This window comes from Sebastes umbrosus, chromosome 4 (genome assembly GCF_015220745.1).
Source record: "Sebastes umbrosus isolate fSebUmb1 chromosome 4, fSebUmb1.pri, whole genome shotgun sequence".
NCBI lineage: Eukaryota > Metazoa > Chordata > Actinopteri > Perciformes > Sebastidae > Sebastes > Sebastes umbrosus.
The window spans coordinates 18,989,918-19,012,296 of NC_051272.1; the positions used below are offsets into that span (position 1 = coordinate 18,989,918).

Below are 22,379 nucleotides of genomic sequence, written 5' to 3' on the forward strand. Positions count from 1 at the left end.
AATTAAGTGAATGGTGATAATAAATTACAACGAAAATAAATAAATACCAACAAAAATGAATAGAAAAATAAAAAATAAAAATCCCCAAGTTGTTACATATTCATTTAGTTCACATCAATTAAGAAAAATTAAGTTATTGGGGACCACTTAGTTAAGAATACATCTGTCCTCAGTTGTAACCTTGCAGTGATTTTTTCGTAACTAATGGTTTTAATGACAGTAAATAAATAATTTGTAAATCACCAGGTTGTTAAAGAATTATTTGGCTGGTGTTTATTCTTTATATTTGGTATTTGCAGTTAGTTAGGCTACATGTTATTAATCCATTAATAAATGTTCATGAAGTTTTTCACTTTCTAATATCCAGTAGGCCTATATAGCCTACTTTATAATAACCCATCATTATTAGCTGTAAATGTTAATAAGTAAGTAACAAATGTTTTATCGTCAAGTCTGCAGCTGTAAGTGTAAAAAAGTTTTGTGATTTTTCACAACCTGGCAACCCAAAAGCTGTCCTTATTAACGGTTATAACTAGGGTTGTCAATTGATAAAAATATTTAATTGCATGATTGTCCATAGTTAATCGCGATTAATGGCAAATTAATCGCACATTTTTTATCTGTTCAAAATGTACCTTAAAAGGAGATTTGTCAAGTACTAACGGGGAGACTCGTGGGTACCCATAGAGCCTATTTTCATTCACATATCTTGAGGTCAAAGGTCAAGGGACCCCTTTGAAAATGGCCATGCCAGTTTTTCCTCTCCAAAATTTATCACAAGTTTGGAGCGTTATTTGTTATTTAACCCCTTTCCCAATAAGCTGGTATGACATGCTACGATGTTTTAACTCTTAATTTGGCAAAATGTCACCTATACAATATAATGCACCTGGCAAGCTTAAATTCAAAAGACATGACAGTATATGAGGCCAAAGTTTTCCTCTTTTATTCAATAATATAAAACATTATTATGCAAAACATTCTCGTGTCTGGTTTACAAAAGACACTAACAGATTTTGTCAGCAATAATGACAATCATCACAGCGATTCTTTACAATATAAGGCAACATCGTAACACACAATCGGTACTGTATGTGCAGTAGCAGTATAAATTATCTGTATGCTTTCAATAAAAACACTCACATGCGTCTCACAAATATAGAGATCCAACAGTAAGCTATCAGTGCATTCTGACAATAGAATAAGAACAATCGCGTGGTCAGTAAAATCAGTTACTGTACACTTGTTATGTCTTCAATGTCCGTTTCATAAATGAGAAAAGAGCCATCACTTAACATTTGACTGCAAACAATAAAAGAGAGTGAGAGCCCTCCGTCTGAACTCTGCAGAGAGCTGATGAATGACTTTGAACTGACTCAACACTGTGATAGTCTGGACACTTTAATGCACAAGGCAACACTGGGCTCATGTCCTCAGGGGGGAAATGTGCAATGAATGCAGTCACGCTTCAAATGAACTGTGAGAAACAAAAGGAAAGGTTGGTTAGCTGCAGCATCTACGTCACGGAAACAAAGAGCGCCCACAACACGGCATAGCACATCTTTAAAACATATAATATTCAATATATAACAAACACATAATTAGAGGAACAAACTGTGTATTTATGAATCATCATTGAGGTAATTGGGCTCCAGTTAATAATTTAAAATTAAAGTACCATTACATTTGGGTGGAATATGAAGAAACCACACCGTCGCATGATAAAAGGTGAGGGTGAAGTTTCTCAAAAGTTTTAATGTAATGATTCCCACAAGTCAGAATGTCTGCTGTAAAAAAATGAAAACTCAGCTTAAAAAAACACGTAAAGCACAAAAAAGACAGACTTTTAACAGGGAAATATGAACAGCAGTGAAGTCTAATCAGTCAAATTCAAAATATGAAGAAGCCTGTAACAGGAGAGACTTCAGAGGGCAGGTCCAAAGAACACTGGGGCACACAGATTTAAGGCAATCAACTTTACGTTGAGAAGCTTTCTGGATCAGTGAACTTAAAGCTGAAGTAGGCGAGATTGGAGCAAATATGATTAAAAGTTTTTTTTTATGAAACAGTCGCTATATTGTGACAGTAGTGCATGATCACCACTGCTGATGGGAGTTCCTCATTAGGGAGTGGTCTTTATCGTTATTTATTTACTATCTATTATTATTCTTACTTAGTTATCTTTGACATAATGTACATGGATGTTGTCACTGAAACTGCTATTTATATATTTAACCTGCCTACATGCAGCTTATTGTTCCCTCCCCATGTTTCCAGCCTATGCTGAATCAGTTCCCAACTAGGGGAGGTTATTTAAGAGGATGTGAGTCTCAGATCTGTTTGACTCTGATGAAGACGCAGTCGGCGTCGAAACATTAGTCTTTAAATAAAGTTGATTACCTTAAATCCGTGTGCTCCAGTGTGCTTTGGACCAGCTCTCTGATGTCTCTCCTGCTACAAGATTGCCCTTTTCTGTGAGCACCGGAACCACATTGTTAACTTTTAAAATATTTAAACAAAATCACAAGAGGCACATGTTATGTTATATCTATATCTATCTATATTTGTGTGTTCTTGCATAACAGTTTGGAAAGGAATGAGCACGATTGAATTTTTTTTTGGCACCCAGCTGCCTCAACAGTGCAACCAGCCACATATTACTTGCGACTCACCTGAGTTCCTCTTTCAGTCTGTTGAGTTTATCAAAGAGTCGATCATTCTTCACCTGCATGGGAGCGCTCGGCACAAACCAGGCTGCAATGAACTTGCATATGACGACAACGTGCTGCAAGCAAAGAGGAAAATGTGAGGATTGTAATCTCCTTTTCTATTTGTGACAATAAGCTTTCATTAAAAATAAAACTCCCTGGTTTTGTTACAGCCTAGATCAGTGGTTCCCAACCTTTTTCCTTAAGGGACCCCTTTTCTATCACCTATTTTATGGATATTTCATTTTATATTAAATGCATAACAATAACAGTACAGAACAAGTGATAAACTGTACAATTAATCCAAATAGTGAACGCAGTAACTGCAGGAAGTTTGTGTAAAATGAGCGATTTAAATGAATTTTGAGCAGATTATTTCCTGTGAATGTTGCATCAGAGGTGAGTTTTCTTGTTATTCTTAGGAACTTTTATGACAATTCTTTGTCTGTATTAAGTATTTTTACACACTTAATAGGTTTATTGTTTGGACAAATTCAGTGTTTTTTTCTCCCTGATGCGTGGCCATTGTTCTATTAGCTCTTGTGTTGTTTTAAGTGTTTACTTTTCTGATGCAGGACGAGGCTGTTTAGCAGGGAGGGAAGGCTCTGTGATAATAATCCAAACTTTAAAATAACTACTTGATTTAGTTTTCTTCATAGAAATGAATGAAAAAATAAAGGCCAGCTGTAAATTTTTTAAAAAGTTGTCTTACACCCCTTAAAATCAAGAAGGTCTCGCAATCCCCCGTGAAACTTTCGGCGACCCCTAGTGGGAACCAGATAGGGAACCAGTGGCCTATGTTGTGAAACCAGTGGCCTATGTTGTGAAACAACAAAATAGACCAACAATGAGCTGGGAGGACATTGTGTGTTGTGCTGGATAGGAAAAACGACTCAAAGAAATCAACGTAAGAAGAAGTGGTTTCTTGTTTCGTCGTGGTGGTTAAGGCTTACCTCAAACAGGATGACAAATGCAAAGCGCACAGCTAGAATGAGCCAGAACTGTGGAGTAAAACTGAAGTCTTCATTGCTCCTGTAGTCTTTATACCTATGAAGAGAAACCCACCAGAGACGGATGTTAGCTACCTTATCAGTTGTTTTTAAATCAATCACACAGTAGATTATTGTGGGTACCAGCTGCACTTTTAAGAAGAATGTAAAATTAGTTTATACAGCACCTCTACTACCTGAGGTGAGACAGTCCTAACAGGAACAGTGACAGAGCAATACTACCAAAACATCTGAGTCTACTACAAACACTGAGCAGTTATTAACAGTGGTGGTGAGCAAGATCAGTAATTTCAACTCTCAAATTATATGCTTTGACTTTGGTTTCTCCTAAATACCAAAATAACTCTTCCGCTGTAGAAGACAACTACGACATTTTTGCCTGCAACTGGAATGTTTAATTTCCTTTGGAGGAGGTGTTTTCTGGGCCTGCCTAGGCACAAATGTGAAGACATTTTCAAAATCGGTCAAGTCTTTGGGCTCATGGGAGTACTGTTTTTGCAATAGACTCCATTATATTTTAGGAAAAAACAGTAGTCTCATGTGCCCAAATACTAGATATAGTTTGATAAGGAAATGGCTGTATGGACAATATGTTACATGTGTTAAGATGACTTTTGCCATGTCTACAAAAAAAACCCTAATAAATAAAGATTTGAAAGAAAATGGCTGTATCTCAGAAACAACAAGGAGCACAATCAAGTATTTGGTATCTATGAACTCATAACAAGTTGAATATCAATGATATGCACACATATGCAGTGTAAAAAAATGTAATATGGAAAACATTTAATGAACTCAATGTTAGCCTTTTTCCTCAAAAATCCAGATTTTGACTATTAACAAACGTGTGATTATTGATGTGACCTTAAAAATGTAAAAGTTGTACTGTTAGATACTTGCCCAAAGCATGTCCGTACAGAGTTTTGACGAATAAGAACAAATGTTGTAACCTTTTTCCTTATCATACTAAGTATAGTCTTTGGGCATAAATGGCTTAAAGGAGAACAAACCTGCAGGAAGAAACATTCATGCCATCCTGAGTGATCATCTGACTGGGTAAAAACTCGTTGATGATGTTCTGGTCATCCATTCGTGCAATGGAGAGAGAGTTGTTGATGTATCCGGCCATGCAGCTTGAAAAACAGAATAATGTATTTAAAGTGAGTGTTGCACACGACATGAACAGAACATAAACAGTTTCTAGAAGAATACTCACTCGATATCTGTTGCTGTGCCGTTGGCACACGGGCCGTAGCGGTAACGGTACACCAAGCGAGGGATGAAGTCTGAAGACACGCCGATGACCAGCCCGTTAGCAATGACAGCTAAGACACCGATAGCCTCCAACACGTCGATCCACACACCTGAGGAACGGAAATGCGAGGAGAATTTCATCTTCAGTGTAAACCACAATTTGTATTCTTAGTTCAAAAGCGATGCTCACCAATATCGTTGGTTTTCTTGGGAACCAGTCTGCGCTCCAGAGTGACCATTTTAATGGCGTCCAGGCGTATCTCAATGATATTATTAATGAGGGCTAGCAGAGGAGCGAGAGGAAACGCTGCCACGAATATGGTGGTAAAGCTGAACTGGATCACTGAGGAGAGAGCAAAGACAAATTTTATTTACTGAAACCACCAGTCCATTGTTTGTCTAGAGTCTACTGTTTTTGTTGTTAAAGGTGCAGTGTGGCAGATCTGGCGGCATCTAGTGGTGAAGTTGAAGATTGCAACCAACTGAAATTAGTGAGTTCGGCATTTTGGCTGTCACCATCTTGTTTTTTTTGCAACCAGAAGTGACACGAAAGGGTGGAGCTAGTTAGAACCGAAAGCTGTCTAAGACTTCTTTAGGCGACCAAAATGTTATAATTAACTTTCATGAACTGAAAACACACCGGAGAGGGTCAAAGCTGTAAGACGAAAACATGTACAACTCCCAAACCGGACAACGCTGTAGTAGCGCCCCCTGCTGGCTATTAGAAAGAATGCAAGTTTAAGGGCACTTACGCATCGGCTTCACTTCTCAGACCACGGAGTTGCCCACTTGTGCCAAGAGTGTAGGAGAACTACAGTGGCAAATGTGAAAACGTAAATGTCCCTATCTAGAGCCAGTGTTTGGTTTGTCCGTTCTGGGCTACTGTAGAAACATGGTGGCCGGTTCCGTGAAGAGGACCTGCTTTGTATGTAGATATAAACGGCTCATTCTAAGCTAACGAAAACACAACAATTCTTATTTTCAGGTGATTATACACTAATGAAAACATACTTATTAATGTTTTATTCCATTTCTGCTAATAGATCCCCCTAATTGTTACACACTGGTCCTTTAAAGCGTTGAGCGGAGTACGTACCCATCTCCAGGAACTCATGGAACAGGCTGAAGGAGTCGACATCATTGAGACGGTAGTTGCTGACCCAGTCCCGGAGCTTGCAGTTATCACACAGTTCAGCTCCGTGTTTTGCCTCTGATTCATCTTTCAGGTAGCAGTGGGCACATTTCCTCTGCAGCTTCTGGGTTTGTCGTCCCTTCAACCACCTGCAGAACCAGCTGATGATGAAAATAAGAGACAGCTTTCAAAAACCCGGACCCGACATGAGTAAAGAAGATTATACAGTGTTATACAGTATATAATCAACAAATCTGATTCGTACTTACGGCCCGGTGAACTCAAAGACATTGCTGATAGTTTGCTTCAGTACCATTATAATGGCCATTTGGATGAACAGGTCTGTGAGACACCCACTGGGATGACACTGCACAGCGGAGCGGGGTGTGTTTGGAATGCGGTCAGATACAATATTTAAATGTTAAACAGCAATTTTACTTCAAAATAGACATTTAGTCTTTTTAAATGAGATACATATTTATGTTACTCACCTCCTCTAGCCTCCATTTCCCTGAAATTCGGACATAACCGCCAGGATGGCCATTTATCCTGTCATGAGTGTTACAAAAACACTTTGTTATTAGACAGGTTAGGACACAGGTCATAAATAAGTAAGAACAATGAGTTTATTTCATTTTGACATTACTTTAAGGTCCTTTAGGTTATCTGAAATCTGAGTCTAGAGCTGAGTGATATGTTTTAAACTGAATCAATAATCTAATAAATTATCGGCCAGCCCTAACGGAGTCCATTAGTTCTTACCTGCCGAGAAAAAAGGCGACGTAGAAGAGGGAGGAGAAGTAGGTGAAGAACTGGAAGGTGAACATCTTGACAGTGAAACTCTTCTCTGTGGTAGCAAATGATCTGGTTTTCTCTGGTGAAGACAGACGTCATGTCAGTGTTCATGCAATTCGCTATTTGGTCAATGGATGGCACAATCTCACACACTTACTCTATATACATTTTATTCTACTACTAATCCACTATTATACTATTTTATCTAAATAGTTTTATGTTGGCACACACAATATAAAGATATCATTTTGAGTGTTCAAATCTAAAGTCACTGTTTTTTTTTAATTTTCCATTTCTACTGGCGGCTTTTAGAAACTGTAATCCAAACATCCTAGCTGAAGTTAACTGGCTCCCAGCGCTACACAATAGCCAGAAAGACCGTTTTTACACAGAGAATCAACACGTCATAACAGGTAAAGCACAGGTGTAATTAATGACCTCATCATGGTTACATTCTCATTAGGTGTGCAAGTCTCAGGGCTCTGATATCAGGCATGCTCAACATGTTCTCATCCCAATAGATAAAATACTGACTGTGCGTTCCAATACTTAAACTACCATACTATTTAGTATGCCAGAAAAAGATTTAGTTTGTCCCAATACATAGTATGTCAAAAGCAGTATGCCAAAAATACCAGGATGTTCTACTACATCCGGTCGCATTTTGCAGTATGCAAGCCAACATGCTATTCTGGTTATTCTGACCCACAATCCTCTGCGTAGCGGATATATGAGCAAGAGGGTAAAAGTTCAAGGCGTGTACTTTGTAAGGTCAGCTGCAGTAGCTACGTACTAAAAGACAGAACAATCATAAATTAATATTAAATTACACCTGTGCTTCTCCTGCAATGACAATTCAAAATATCTGTTGTGAAAAAGGTCTATTAAGTCACTAAAGGTCCCAAGGCAAACACCCTTTTTAACATGCACCCCAAATGGGAGGCTCAGATGTACTCTCCATCACTGGGTCACATCTTTTTTGGCTTGTGACTCTTTAAACTGAAAGCATATCTACTTGTGACCCCTAGTCACATGTTGCTGCGTTGTTAATTTCAACGTTTCCTTCTCAAATGGTTTCATGTGGGTAATTTTTAGAGGCCTGAGGAGCTGAAACTCTCCTGTCTTTCATATTGAAATAGCAAAAATCTGATGTTTTACCACATTTTGTACCCTTTGGGAGTGGTGACCCCTAGGTTGGGAGGCTTTGCTCTACATGACAAGGCCAGCAAACTACATCTCAATGCAGAGACCCTAATAACAGCCCGTGTTTTCATGTTGATCTTCCTCTACTACCTCTTCACCCTCAGACTCTCTCTCTGTATGTTCTGGAGCAGTTTACTTCCTGTCATGCCTCACCTTTCCTCTAGTTGCCCTCAGAGAGTTTCCCTCTGATTACACGTTTTTACCGCTCATTTCCCCGATCACAATCAGTGTACATGGTGGCCCAGTTCCAATGTCCTCTCTGAGAGCTGCTCTTTGCTCATGAACATGATAATGCCTTCACATAATCAAGACTCTGGGCTTGGCTGCTGCTTTGTATGTGTAAACTTGTCCTTGGCATTTTTTTTTTATGATTTTGGGTTTCCCCAGCCATTGTTTTTAACATAAGAATACTGATTTGTGGGTAAATATCCCAAGAAATTTGGGTGAAAGTATGCAAGGGTCAAAAAAAGTCCATTAGAGAGCCCTCAAGCACCTCCAGTTTCTCAGTAAGACATTGGATTTGGGCTTTCAGTCTCTCACGACATCATTTCACACTATTTATCTGTCTGTTCTGCTTCCTGTCTGATTACCTGCCTTACGGCTTCAACCTCCCTGCATTTGTTTGCTGTTCACACTGACCACCACACTGGCAACAGCAGCACCTCTTTAAAATACAGTAAACGTACCTAATTCACAGAGCTTCATGGCAACAATCCTGTTGATCTGCAAAGACAAAGACGTGGTCAGAGTCACAGAGAATATCACTAGAAGGGAGACATAGATGCAGATTTAGAGAGCTGCGTACCCGCGTCATTATAGTGATGATGAGGTAATGGACGACGGCCCCCAGCATCATCGCTCCGCTGTTGGAGTGGGTCCTCAAAAACTCCCATGATCCTTCAGCCAAGAGGACTGCTGCGATCACCCTGAACACCACCAAGGCATGAGTCAGGCCAATGATCACTAATATCTGTGGAAACACAAAAAACATTTGTATCACTATACTTGTGAGGGCCTCCATTAACTATGATTAACAGAAATAACTGCCGTTCATCCCAAAACCTGAACCTTAAACAAATTCAACCTGATTCTTATTTTAAAGGTACAGTGTGTAGGATATAGAGGCGTCTAGTGGTGTGGTTGCAGATTGCAACCAACTGAGTACCCCTCCGCTCACTCCTCCCTTTCCAAGACTGCGGTAATGTGAGCCACCGAGCGCAAATCAGTGATAACACTGTTCACCTCTTTCATAGGCCGTCCTTACCATAATAACGCTACTTTAGGAGCAACGGAAGTCAGGCTGGCGGTATCACGGTTTTGCACTCTGTATCGCAAAACTACGGTGGCCTTCAGATAACGTAAAAACTAGGGCTGTCAATTGATTAAAATATTTGATCGCAATTTATCGCGTGATTGACCATGATTAATCGTGACTAATTGCAAATTAATCGTACATTTTTTTATCTGTTCAAAATGTACCTTAAAGGGAGATTTGTCAAGTATTTAATACTCTTATCAATCTGGGAGTGGGAGAGGACCCGCTCCCTATGTAGATATGAACGGCTCATTCTAAGCTAACAAAAACACAACGATTCTTAGTTTCAGGTCATTATACACTAATGAAAACATAGGTAAGAATATTATATTCCATTTCTGCTAATAGATCCCCCGAAATGTTGCACACTGTTCCTTTAACCCGAGCTCTAAAGCGGTACAAGCCATTTAAATAATAGATGTGAAGAGCGTAAAAATGACAAGTCACCCACCATAGCTGTGACACAGATCAAAACCAGAGTGCTGCGGAGATACGAGTGCTTGTATTCTTTTGGCTCACAGTTGGCGTCATTCACAATTTCCAGGATCAGTTCCTCCTACAGTTTAATATATAATATAATAGAAAAACACGCACAGCCATGAATTCCAATGAGCACTGAAGAGGTATTACTGAAATGGGATGTAACATATAAAACTGATCATACCTCTTCCTCACACCAATCAGACACTTTCCATTCGCACACATAGGAAGCCCGATGTCTCTTCCAGAACTCCAAAAACAGTGTTGCTGTGAACATCAAGGATCTTTATGAGTTCATAAAGCCTACTGACACTAGGGATGGGCGATAATTAAATATGATAATTTATCGTCTTTCAATGGAATTGATAAGAATTCTGCTTATTGGAATATCCCAGTGTAGTTGAATCAAACAATTAATCTGATTACTCTGTATTTGTGTGCATGCATGTAAACAGTCAGTGTGTAGCTGGAAATATATATTTTTTTCTCTATAAATTCACTTGAAACTGTTATGTTAGTCTTGCGCTAATGTTCTTAATAAAATGAGAAAATACTTCACAGAGTATACAAAAATAGGCTTTACCATGTGGTTATTTCATATAGACTATTTATTTATTGAATTACCAGAAAACACGCTATATCCTGAAATACTGTATATCGGTACCAAGATATTAAATTGCCTGTATCGGGATAGAAGATTTGGGGCATATTGCTCAGCCCTAACTGGAGCAACAATATGTAATATGAATGAAAACACAGATCCACTGTGATGGTAATATCTTTTGGGATATTTGGTTTTACATTCATCTTTCTCTGAATGTATGAAAATATCGACACGCCTTTATTTAAAGTTTAACATCAGATGAAAAACGTTAACATTTTGCCCTATACACACAAATTGTTACGTCCAGGTCCTGTGTATAAATCATGTTTTCCTCATTTCCATTTTTCAGTTATTTCCTGTTTTATTTTGGTGTATTCACCTTTGTCTCTCGTTTTAGACACTTTACTTCCTGCTCTTGTGATTGTCCCGCCTGTGTGATTACCTGCCTCGTTCTGATGAGTTTCACCTGTCCCCAGTCACCCTTCCTCTCTTGTGTATTTATGGTGCTTTCAAATGAAACTCGTGAGCTCGTGTTTACAACATGGAAAGTCCTGTACACAATATGCTTGGTGTTCAAGTGGTTAAGTCATGAGAACACCGCTGCTAAGCAACAGCAATATTAACATTACTGTCGGCGTCTAGAAGCCACAGAGGCTGACACTTTAGCAAGCTATCAACTGGGTAACATAATGCAGTAAATGTCAAGGCATAATCACAGAGGAAAAAAGATGAGGCCGTTGGGAATATCAAAATTTTCCTCAGACATATTATAAAATTACGAAGAAAAACAATATACGACTGAAATTACAATATATTAACTTATTATGCGCCGAAAAATGAACTTCCATGGCCTCTGCCATTTCTGACAACGTCATCAAACACGTCACAACTCGTAAACTCTTTCAGAAACTTTCCACTTAAGAGGTCGTGAATACCATAAGAGGGGGCGTCCATATGGACTCTTCTCGTGAACACGGTAAACACGACCCCACTTCAAGGCACCATTGGTCTTTATCTGTTCCAGTTTGTCTTTTCTGTTTTCGTGAGCATTTCAGCGATAATTTCCCCAGTTTATTCCTAGTGGTTATTGATACCGTCGCCTGTCTTTCCTTGACAGTAACCTGTTTTCTACTCTGTGTTTTTGTCAAGTAAAGACTCTTGCATTTTTGTCTGTGTTGTGCTTTTGGTTTCATTTCCTGCCAGTGTATTCCTGATACATATTTGCTTTTGGTTATAGCATACTGACACATGGCTTTGTCACAAAAACTAGAAAGCAGCAGAAAATTAAGGAACTGATCCCGACTTCTTCAACTGTAAACTGCATCATGTGAGCTACAGCCCTTTTTTCTCAGATGGTGATGCAAAATTCTAGCATATTATCTTTTGGTTTTAACAAGTTTTTTTTTTTAAACGGTATTATAAGGGGACTTATACATTCATCTTGTACCAACATTTTTCTGTCCTTGAACATTCTTTCTTTTTCTGTATCTCACCCCTCCCTTTACACTTCCTCTCATATACTCATCATGTAATCACTTTCTGAAGACTGCAGTGGCTGTTCTACAGTAGTTAACTGTATTCTTCCCACAGTTATGCTAATAAACCTCACACAACAGACATGAATGTGATCTGAGCAGAGGTCTGACAACGGACTGATAGCATTTAAAAATCTGCAAAAACACGGAGGTACTAGAGGCAGAAAAGCTGAATAAGTCAGTGAAAGAGCATTTATATGTTCTTATAGATGACTGCATGACCACCACCCCCACGGCCAGATGGCCTGGGCTGATTAAGAAGTGAGAAGCCAGGACGAGTAGGTTCTCTCTGAGATGTGGCATCTTGTTGGCAGTGCATATCTCATAAAGCATCTTGGCAGTTGGATAAAATAAATGTGAGGCAGACTAAAGACTTGTTTGTAATAGTTGTCCTATAAAGCCAAACATTTTTAGGCGAATAAACAACAGTATTGGAGAAGAGTTCTGCACCCTGATTTTGAATGATTAGTCGTCTAATTGACTAAGAGGGGGCAGCCCTACTGAACAGGGAACTGAATATTGAAAATACATGACTATTTCTATCAACACACAAAACTATAGACACACAAAACTCACCCCACACCGCCATGAACATTGCAAAGAGCACGGTGCCGTTATTATCAAACAGCAGGCTCACCTGTAGGCAGACAAGACCAGCAGTGAGCACAAAGAGACAGATACACCATTCAGCTCACACGTCTACTGTTAATGCACTGACGTACCTTGGCGTATGTGCAGGTTTCGGAGAGCTGCCACACTTTGCATCTCCTGTCACAAAGGGGACACATGATCGTGTCGGCCTCACAAACCTCCTTTCTGCAGCACAATAAGCACATAATTTATTACAGTGTTATGATGACACAGATGCTGTGGAGTTGTGGTAGAAACGTACATGAGGGGTGAGCTGTTGAAGAAGGCCAGGCCATAAAGGAAGACGATGACCCCGATGAGAGCAGGCGGGATGAGCAGATATGTGTACCAGCCCAACCACAGGTAGTACAACGCCACCTTCTCCCCAAAGTAGTTCCTGACATGTGAACACACACACAGAAGTAGAACATGACAACTCTCATGTGACGGGGATATGCCTTATCAGAATACGAATCAGAAATACTTTATTGATCCCCGGGGGGGATATTGGGACGTTACAGTTGCTCATATAAAAGCATAATATACGAAAAATAGAAATAAAGGAGTATGTCGCATGTAAATTATGTACATAATGATACAATATATGTGGAGAAATAGAAATAAATAAGAAGAAAGAAATGAGAACTATAACACATGTACAAATATATGCATCAAACACAACATATGACCACAGTGTAAATATTTAAATAACAAATGCTGAGAAGTGGGATCTATTAAAGGTACTATATGTAACAATTTACATGTATGAATTTGATTTGTATTGCCAATGTGTGAACAGATTGTAATGTCACTTAAAAACAGAGATCTTCCCCAACTTTCTCTGTTGCCTTTAACAGCCTGTGGACTGATTTCTATGTAAAGGACTCGGGGCAAGTTTGCTTCGTAACGTTAGCTGATGAAGTAATTTGCAAATGGCAAGCTATTGCTATCATCGAGATTGGACATTACAGATAGTAATGGTGATATATGATTGTAATGTAACGTCACGTCACTGTTTTGGCCGATGCCCAGGATGATCGCTCGCGCCTACGGAGTGCGAGTACGTACACAAGCAACAGGATGCCGACTGCAGTTCACTTAACGGCCACCGGTGTCATTAATAATAAGTATTTTCTGAAAGTTACATATAGTACCTTTAAGTGTGTTAAATATAAATGCAAGAATAGTATAAATATGAATTAAATGAGAATGTTTCTTGAAAAGTACAGTATAAATGCAGTATCAGTGACAGAGTATTGCACAGTTGAATTATTGTACAATTGATTTTACAGTTTAATATTATAGCTTGTGCTTGTTTTAGTATTTCTATATGCACTTCTATATATTTTGTACTTTTATCGGTTTTTAATTCACGAATTTGCTCTTTTATTGGCACTTTATCCGCTTTATATGAGATAACCTCTGATATTTGCATCTTATTTTTTATGAACTATTTCTTTTATTCTGCAGTTGCACCTCCATCTGTTTATGTATGGGCTCAGTGCTGCTTTATATAGGTGCTATACATGGGGGGCTTACAGTACATGGGTTTCTGATTTTCTATGAATCTTTTAATCTGGAAAAGCACACTTATGCATGAAAAGTGCTATATAAATAAAACAAATATTATTATTATGATATATACTATGCAAAATATACTCTATAATATGTCTATAATATGTCATACACACGATGTACATGTCATGCTGTTTAAGGCAGACACTTAAGAATAGAATGTGATACTAAACCAACATTTCCAAAATTATACTGTCAAAGTGTATCAAATCTGCACAAAATTGACTTTTATGAAGTAACACATAAACAGAAACACTATATATTCACTTATAAAGTTTATACATTACATATAAACAAGTCAATCTAAAGACAACAGCTCTAATCTGTAGCCTACCAGCATTAAGTACTGTACATGATTTAAAACAGAATCCAAACAATGCCTGCATCATGCGTGGGCGGCGACATGTTTGCTGTTGTCTTGTTGTCTGGGGATGACATGGAAAACAATAATGCTGCAATAACTGTAAAAAAAAAAGAAAAAAAAAAAAAGCAGGAATATGAATAGGCTGTTGTGTTGCAGTCCAAACCTGACGGCAGTGATGGGTTGCCCTTGGAGACAGGCCGTCCATCGTGCCCAGCTCTCCTTCAGCTCTCGCTGTTTCTTTTTCTGAAGGCAGAAGCATAAAAAAAAAAAATGAAATCAAAGGAACATGAAGAGGAGCTTTGTACATACTGGTTAACACAACTGAAAATATAAGCTTACAATATAACATTTTACTAGCTTATAAATACACAATTTGAAAACATCCACACAGCTTTGGAAATGTATTTTCATTTTAATTTCCTGATGTGGAAGCATCGTCACCTCCCACGGTGTTGAAGTTAACACACATGTACATGCTTACTATATGTGTCAATGTATGTTCACACACATTCCCACATATATACTCCCAGCATTGAATGACTCACTGCATTAACATCCCCCCCACAGCGTCTCTGTGTGAACAAATACTTCTTTGGCAGCAATGTATTGTTTTGCAAGACTGTTGCCAAGTTTCAAATCATCATTTTAGATGCTCTTTAAGAAAAGAAGCATAGTGTCACTATCATTAGTGTGAGGATGTGTGAGAAAATATACTGGTTTAATCATATCATTTACATCTGACTAAAGAGAAAATAATGAGTCAGTCTATTGTTTTCATTGTCCTGTCCAAAACCTGGTAATTAGTAACACACTTATCAGGCCAGATGTGGTGACAATATTGCAACCTGTAATAGTGATACATCACAGATGCTGTACAGGAACAAGGCATACACTGTTAGTATATTATATAGTACTATATATAGTAATGTTAGGATTTTTTACCTCATGCAAGCAAAACCTTGCTTCAAAAACCTTCATCTTCATAAGATCCCGCAAACCCTCTGGTGAGAAGAATAACATGAAAGATTAGGATGTCCGGTTACCTAAGGAGATTGTAAATACAGTTAGTCTCTCTCACCTCCTGAACGTATAGGGGTGTGAGTCAAGATGAAGTGGACAATCCTTATCCTGAAACAAGGACAATTGTCTCTTATGAAGCTGAACTTGCAACAGCGAGACAGTAAAAACCTAATTAATTCAGTCACATTGTTATGAAATTTTGCATTTTGGTATATGATAAAGAAGAGCCGGGATATCACATTCATACAAACACACAGAGTAAGATTTAATTTCCATATGGAGCACATAAACAATCACAAATACTTCAAATAGCATCCGTGATTGTTTAAAGAGGACCTATTATGCTTTTGTGCTTTTCCCCTTTCCTTTAGTATGTTATATAGTTTTATTGTGCATGTAAAAGGTCTGCAAAGTTACAAAGCCCAAAGTCCACGTCAAAGGGAGTTACTCTCCCCCACAGAAACCCTGCTCCTGAACTGCCTGAAACACCTTGATTCCAACCTTTTCTTCCGTAACGTGGTGATGTCACCAAGTAACACATTTGCATGATACCTGCCTAGCAGCTAGTTTGGCATGCCCTCAAACAAAGCAAGTTAGAGCGGAGCTGGAGCAGAATCCGAAGAGTTTGGTTGTGTTGACCAATCACAACAGAGTGGGCCAGTTGACCAATCAGAGCAGACTGAGCTTTTGGAGCTCAAACAGAGCGTTTCAGACAGAGGGTGAATAGGTGCTGCAGCACAGCCAGTATGAGAAAAAATAAAAAGTTTTTTGGACAATGAAGCCTGTAAACATGTTCTAGTAGAAACCCAGAATACAAGTATGCACCTGAAAATGAGCATAATAGGTCCTCTTTAAAATACCATGAATAGCTTCTGTACGGCAGCATGTTTTACCTGGTGCTGAGTGGTACGATGTTCTGATCTGAGCTCCAGTTACAAGCATCAGACACTTTGAGCAGATACCTGTACTTCTCAAATATTTCTTTAGGCGCTTGAATCCCGTAGAAGACGAGATCATCGTCTATAATTTTCTAATAGGGATGAATAAAGACGAGACGAATGAAAGAATCGTTGTGTAACATTTCCAAACAGTCACATTTTTGTTTATTTTTTTAACTCACAGTAACTTTCAAGTTCTTTTTTTTCAGTTCTTCAATGTATTCAGTTTGCTTCTTGAAAGTCTCTCTTTCCTGTTTATCAATTGTTTTGGCAACCAGAACGTAGTCATATGATAGAGGCGTGTGCTGTGTGACAAAAATCATATGGTAAGATCAGACTTTCACTCAGTATATGGGTCAATCTTAATCTGTGATTTAAAGGAGCAGTGTGTAGGATTTAGTGGCATCTAGTGGTGTGGTTGCAGGTTGCAATCAACAGAGTGTCCCTCCGCTCACTCCCCGCTTTCCAAGACTGCAGTAATGTGAGTGCACAAGTGACGCAACACTGTGCGTCTCGCTCAGAGTATGGATGTAATAAGAGAACTGGATACAGCGTTGGAGGCTGAGTTACAGACGTCTCTTTTCCAATGTAAGTCTATGGGAAAAAGTGTTTTTGGGCCCAACAGCATCACGTGACTGACACGGAAGTTGCAGTATCGACGACCGGCGCACTTCCTGGGGGCTTGGCTCAGAGGCCATCCTTAACATAATAACACTACCCTTAGGAGCAACGGAAGTCAGACGGCGGCTGGCGGTACCACGGTTTTGTACTCGTATCGGAGAACTACGGTGGCCTTCAGGTAACGTAAAAACATGACAAGCTCTCTCCAGAGCCAGTATTTGGTTTGTTCGTTCTGGGCTGCTGTAGAAACATGGCGAAGCAACATGGTGGACTCGGCCGTGAAGAGGACAAGCTCCCTATATATATAAATGGCTAATTCTAAGCTAACGAAAACAATTCTTATTATACATAACATTATACACTAATGAAAACATAGTTATGAATATTCTATTCCATTTAGATCCCCCAAAATCCTACACACTGGCCCTTTAAGGTGGCCCGCACTACTTAGCATGCTGTTCACACATTAAATTCTTACCACAGGAGGGAGGGTTGATTGTTCGTTGCCATTCTCTCTTACCACTCCCATCAATTCCAGCAGCTCAATACTGGGCTATACAGCAAAATATTGAAAAATAATACAAGAAGTCATCCACACAATTATGTCAAATGTGTCCACGCACCATGAACACATTATTCTTTAATGATTTAAAAGGTGTGAGTGAAACTGGTATTCAATAACAATAGGCTTGGGGAAATCTGCAGAAAGGTCATCATCCACAAAAGAATCCTGTTTAACTGTGACGTGTGGATGTGTGAGTGTCACAGTGAATGCCACTGTGGTGATCCTGACTCACCATGCAGTGACTGTGTGTGAATCTATCCTGACTGGACAGCATGACATGTTGTCACCTTCATGCCATTCAATCCACGCTATTCACCTACAGTCTTACACACTGATACTGTAGCATACAGTGTAGTATGCCAACACAGTGAAGGAGTGGCAGAATCACACAATCTCAACAGTATGATACCAGTGGAAGCACACACATGTTCAATCCTATATGTCAGATTAAAACATTGTGTTGATTCATATGTATAAGGGTGGGCATTGTACAGCACTGGAATGATAATGTTGAAGCTATTTATTATTCTGATAAAGGATTATCAGTCGTGTTGAAAGCAGCTTGGCCTATGTTCAGCATAATAATCTTAAATCAGCAGCTCCAATATGTAATCTCTGCATTAGTATGTGTGAATAAGATCACCCACCTGCCTCCTGTGGCCGAGTGGCATGATGAGTAGCTGCTGGATGCAGATGCGACTTCCAGGATTTAAATCAAAGCTTCAGTCACCATTCAGAGATCCCGGAGCCTCTCTGTCAGCTCACCGATGCGTCCAACTATAAAATAACATGAGTGCTCTTGAACAGGCAGCAGGGCAACTTCCGCACTTCCTCCAGGAACAAACGTGTTGTTTGTATTACAAGCTAAGGAATGTAAAAGCGACTCTACCTGTTGCAGCAGTGTCACAGCATTTATCTTTTATATCACCTGCACCTTGTTTTTCTCCACTCAGCTCAGTCAGGTCAACAAACACACAAACAAACAAACAAACAGGGTCTAACTGTATATGTTTCAGTAGCTACAGAGATAATCTCGCTGTGGTTTGTCAGGTGCGATGGAATGAAAGGCATATTTCTGTTGCCTCCTCCTCACTGATGCAACATTACATACAGCCACCACAAGGTGGCAGCAGTGGCTTTAACAGCAGTCTGTTAATCTGAATCTTCCTACACACACACTGACATTAAAAAAAGACATCACCTCTGTGTATTCGTTGAGTCATGCAATAACAATTTTAAAGGTCAATCTCGAGGTCCATAATGGAGGCTGAGCAATAGGATATTAAGTCTTGAGTGACCAAACTAACATGAAAACAAACAACATTAACATAATGCAACATAATTGTAATTTATTCAAACTTAAACCTGCAGTAGGCAGTATGTTTTTGGCATCATTGGGCAAAAATTCCATAATAACCTTTCAGCATATTGTAATTCAAGTGTTCTGAGAGAAAACTAGACTTCTGCACCTCCTCATGGCTCTGTCTTCAGGCTTTAAAAAATCTACCAATTTTGACCAATCACAGGTCATTTCAGAGAGAGAGCGTTCCTATTGGCTGTTCATTCAACAGACGCAGCTGACAATCACTCGCAAACTCTGATCAAATGGTCAAACTAGGCAGCGCTGATCAAATATGAATCAATATTCTGTTACTGTAATGATTATTTCTCACCTCAGATGTTTTCAGAAACATCTTTTAGTGTACTGTTTAGCTGTAAAATTAGAAAGTTTGCTCCGGCTGGTATTTCCTCAAGAGATCTTTGATCAATCACAGGTCATTTCAGAGAGAGAGCGTTCCTATTGGCTGTGCTCCGGTCATGTGAGCGGAACTTGGCGTTGTGTTCGTGTCACAAACGTTTTAATTTTACAGTTAAGCAGTACACTACAAGATGATTCTGAAAACATTTGAGTCGAGAAATAGGCATTAACGTAACATAATATTGATTCATATTTGAGCAGCGCTGCCTAGTTTCACCGTTTGGTCGGAGTTCACGAGTGATTGACAGCCGGCTCTCATAGACAGCAGATGGACAGCGGACCTCAGATCAGCTCTCACTGCTTGTTTTTCTCCAGTCTGTGAAATCTTGCAGATGCCGTTAGGAGCACCGGAGGACACCGGAGGACACCGGAGGACACCGGAGGACACCGGGGACACCGGAGGACACAGAGGCATATGGTTTTTTTTCAGGTTACCTGTTTCATGCACTACTGTCTGGATATAGCAACCGTTTTATAAAAATAACTTTTTTAATCATACTTGCTGCAATCTCGCCTACTTCAGCTTTAAATTAATCATAAATATTAGTTTCTAATTATTTTTTTTAAGTTTTATTTATTTGCACAATTATTTGGATATACACTGCTTGTAATGCTTATTCAGAGTCTTCCACTATTTAAACAAATCACAAATGATATCATTACTAGGGCAGTCAATCGATTAAAATATTTGATTGCAATTATTCACATGACTGTCCATGATTAATTGCGATTTTAGTTTTTATCTGTTCAAAATGCATCTTAAAGGGAGATTTGGCAAATATTTAATTCTCTTATCAACATGGGAGTGGACAAATATGCTTGTTTTATGCAAATGTATGTATATACAGTATTTATTATTGTAAATCAATTAACAACACAAAACAATGACAAATATTGTCCAGAAACCCTCACAAGTACTGCATTTAGCATAAAAAATATGCTCAAATCATAACATGGCAAACTGCAGCCCAACAGGCAACAACAGCTGTCAGTGTGTCAGTGTGCTGACTTGACTATGACTTGCCTCAAACTGCATGTGATTATCATAAAGTGGGCGTGTCTGTAAAGGGGAGACTCGTGGGTACCCATAGAACCCATTTCTATTCACATACATCTTGAGGTCAGAGGTCAAGGGACCCCTTTGAAAATGGCCATGATAGTTTTTCCTCTCCAAAATTTATTAATTTCGTAGCATTATTTAACCTCCTTCCCAACAAGCTAGTATGACATGGTTGTACCAATGGATTCCTGGTCGCTAGTTTCATACGATACCAGTATCTTCACTCTAGATTTAAAACTGACAACATCCAAAAGTTTGATCACATTAATGTATTAGTGGTGTTAAAAGGATTTTGACAGCTCTAACTATTACTTATCAAAACAAAACAACAAACTCAAGCGTCTTTGAGATCTTTAAAAGCGCTATATAAATCAAATCTATTATTATTAACAAAGGAACAAAGAAAACATAACACAAAAAAATATATATACACAAAACAAAAAACAAACATGAAAAAACTTAGCTTGAGTGTTCCTTATTGTAGCCATTAAAGGGGAACATCACCTAAATGAAGAATTCCAATATGTTATTTCCATGCACTGAAGAAAGTTCAATCAATAAACATGAGCTCCTCTCTCTCAAAGCCAGAATCCAGAGAAGTAAGTCTCAAACTTGTGATGTCATAGAGTATAAAGTCTGGAGCTGCTCCCTAGACAATGAATGGGAGACTGATTTTATGGACCCACAGAATGTTTGTTTTCTTATTTATACCCAAATAAACTTTATTCTAGGGCTGTAACTAACAATTATTTTCATTATCGATCAATCTGTTGATTATTTTCTCAATTAATCGATTAGTTATTTGCTCTATAAAATGCCAGAAATTGGTGAAAAATGTCAATCAGTATTTCCCAAAGCCCAAGATGACGTCCTCAAATGTCTTATCAAAGATATTCTGTTTACTGTCATAGAGGAGTAAAGAAACCAGAAAATATTCACATTTAAGAAGCTGGAATCAGAGAATTTTGAATGTTTTTTTGTTAAAGAATGGCTCAAAGTGATTAACCGATTATCTAAATAAATTAGTTGGTGATTAAATTAGTAGTTGACAACTAATCAATTAATCACTGCAGCTCTACTTTATTTTATAGTAATGTTCTCAGTTCTGAAACAGAAAATGTACCCATATACTCAGAACCATTTTGAAAATGGGCGTAGTTCCCCTTAAGCTACCATAAATTGTAAATCCACAAGATAAATTAATACAGAGAGGCCTATCTGACTAAACATGTTCAAAATAAACTCAACTTATTGTTTAGTGGTGGGAGCTTAAATGTAAATCTTACTCGTTGATGAAGTGGCAGCTTTCCAAGTTGATGCTTCAGCAGTTTCACTTCAACTGCAAATATTCCCTCTTTTGACAACAGGCAAGACACATCCACATTTACAGGAAATACCAAAACAAAAGTCATAAAACAATATACAAGTTAATCTAAATTAATGAAAAATAAGCCACACAAGATATACCCACTGTAACTGTAAGTTATAGTGGTGGAAAGTAACTGTACTGTAACTTGTACTTTAGTTGAGAATTTCCATTTTATACATTAAATTTCACACTACTTTCACTCCACTCTTATTTGCTTATTTTACATACAAAATATATGACCAACCTATAAAATGTGATTCATAACCAAAAAACTATTAAACTTTACTCCACTTTAACCACTATGCTGCTTAATGCATAAATAATATAATCCACTAATGTAGCTATTATAAATAATATTACCCTTCAAAATGGTTAATTCTCTTAATGAGTACTTTATGTATTTTATTCCTATGTAAAATTTGATTTGATTTTTACATTGGTG

At 38.4% G+C, this 22,379-nt stretch overlaps 1 protein-coding gene across 6 annotated transcripts; it reads right to left on the minus strand.

The window, feature by feature from the left end:
• Window positions 1-924: 924 nt before the first annotated feature.
• LOC119487357 (anoctamin-9) lies at window positions 925-18,820 on the minus strand. Of its 6 annotated transcripts, none has more exons than XR_005206693.1 (27): window positions 18,678-18,820; window positions 18,397-18,526; window positions 17,663-17,737; window positions 16,746-16,868; window positions 16,519-16,655; window positions 15,684-15,733; window positions 15,548-15,606; window positions 14,769-14,848; window positions 12,929-13,063; window positions 12,759-12,852; window positions 12,613-12,673; window positions 10,082-10,164; window positions 9,869-9,973; window positions 8,908-9,072; window positions 8,789-8,825; window positions 6,867-6,978; window positions 6,596-6,653; window positions 6,374-6,471; window positions 6,069-6,265; window positions 5,163-5,315; window positions 4,935-5,082; window positions 4,729-4,851; window positions 3,662-3,755; window positions 2,673-2,785; window positions 2,401-2,472; window positions 1,685-1,787; window positions 925-1,477 (listed from the first exon to the last, which is right to left on the minus strand). XR_005206693.1 is itself a non-coding variant. In XM_037768186.1 (26 exons), the coding sequence occupies exons 2-26, from the start codon at window positions 18,418-18,420 to the stop codon at window positions 1,462-1,464; spliced, it is 2,412 nt and encodes an 803-aa protein (XP_037624114.1). In that variant the 5' UTR covers window positions 18,421-18,526; window positions 18,639-18,819; the 3' UTR covers window positions 925-1,461. The 6 variants fall into 6 exon arrangements, 2 of the variants coding, with proteins under 2 accessions (XP_037624114.1, XP_037624115.1); XR_005206691.1 differs by having other exon boundaries at window positions 18,639-18,820; XR_005206692.1 differs by having other exon boundaries at window positions 1,679-1,787; window positions 18,639-18,820.
• Between the last annotated feature and the right edge of the window lie 3,559 nt (window positions 18,821-22,379).

Coding starts and splice junctions, on each gene's coding strand:
- LOC119487357 (XM_037768186.1), bottom strand. CDS start 18,420: ATGCCACTCGGCCACAGGAGGCAG. Junction 9,073..9,868: donor TGATCTGTGTCACAGCTATG/GTGGGTGACTTG, acceptor GTGTTTCCACAG/ATATTAGTGATCATTGGCCT. Junction 4,852..4,934: donor GGCACAGCAACAGATATCGA/GTGAGTATTCTT, acceptor CTGTTTTTCAAG/CTGCATGGCCGGATACATCA.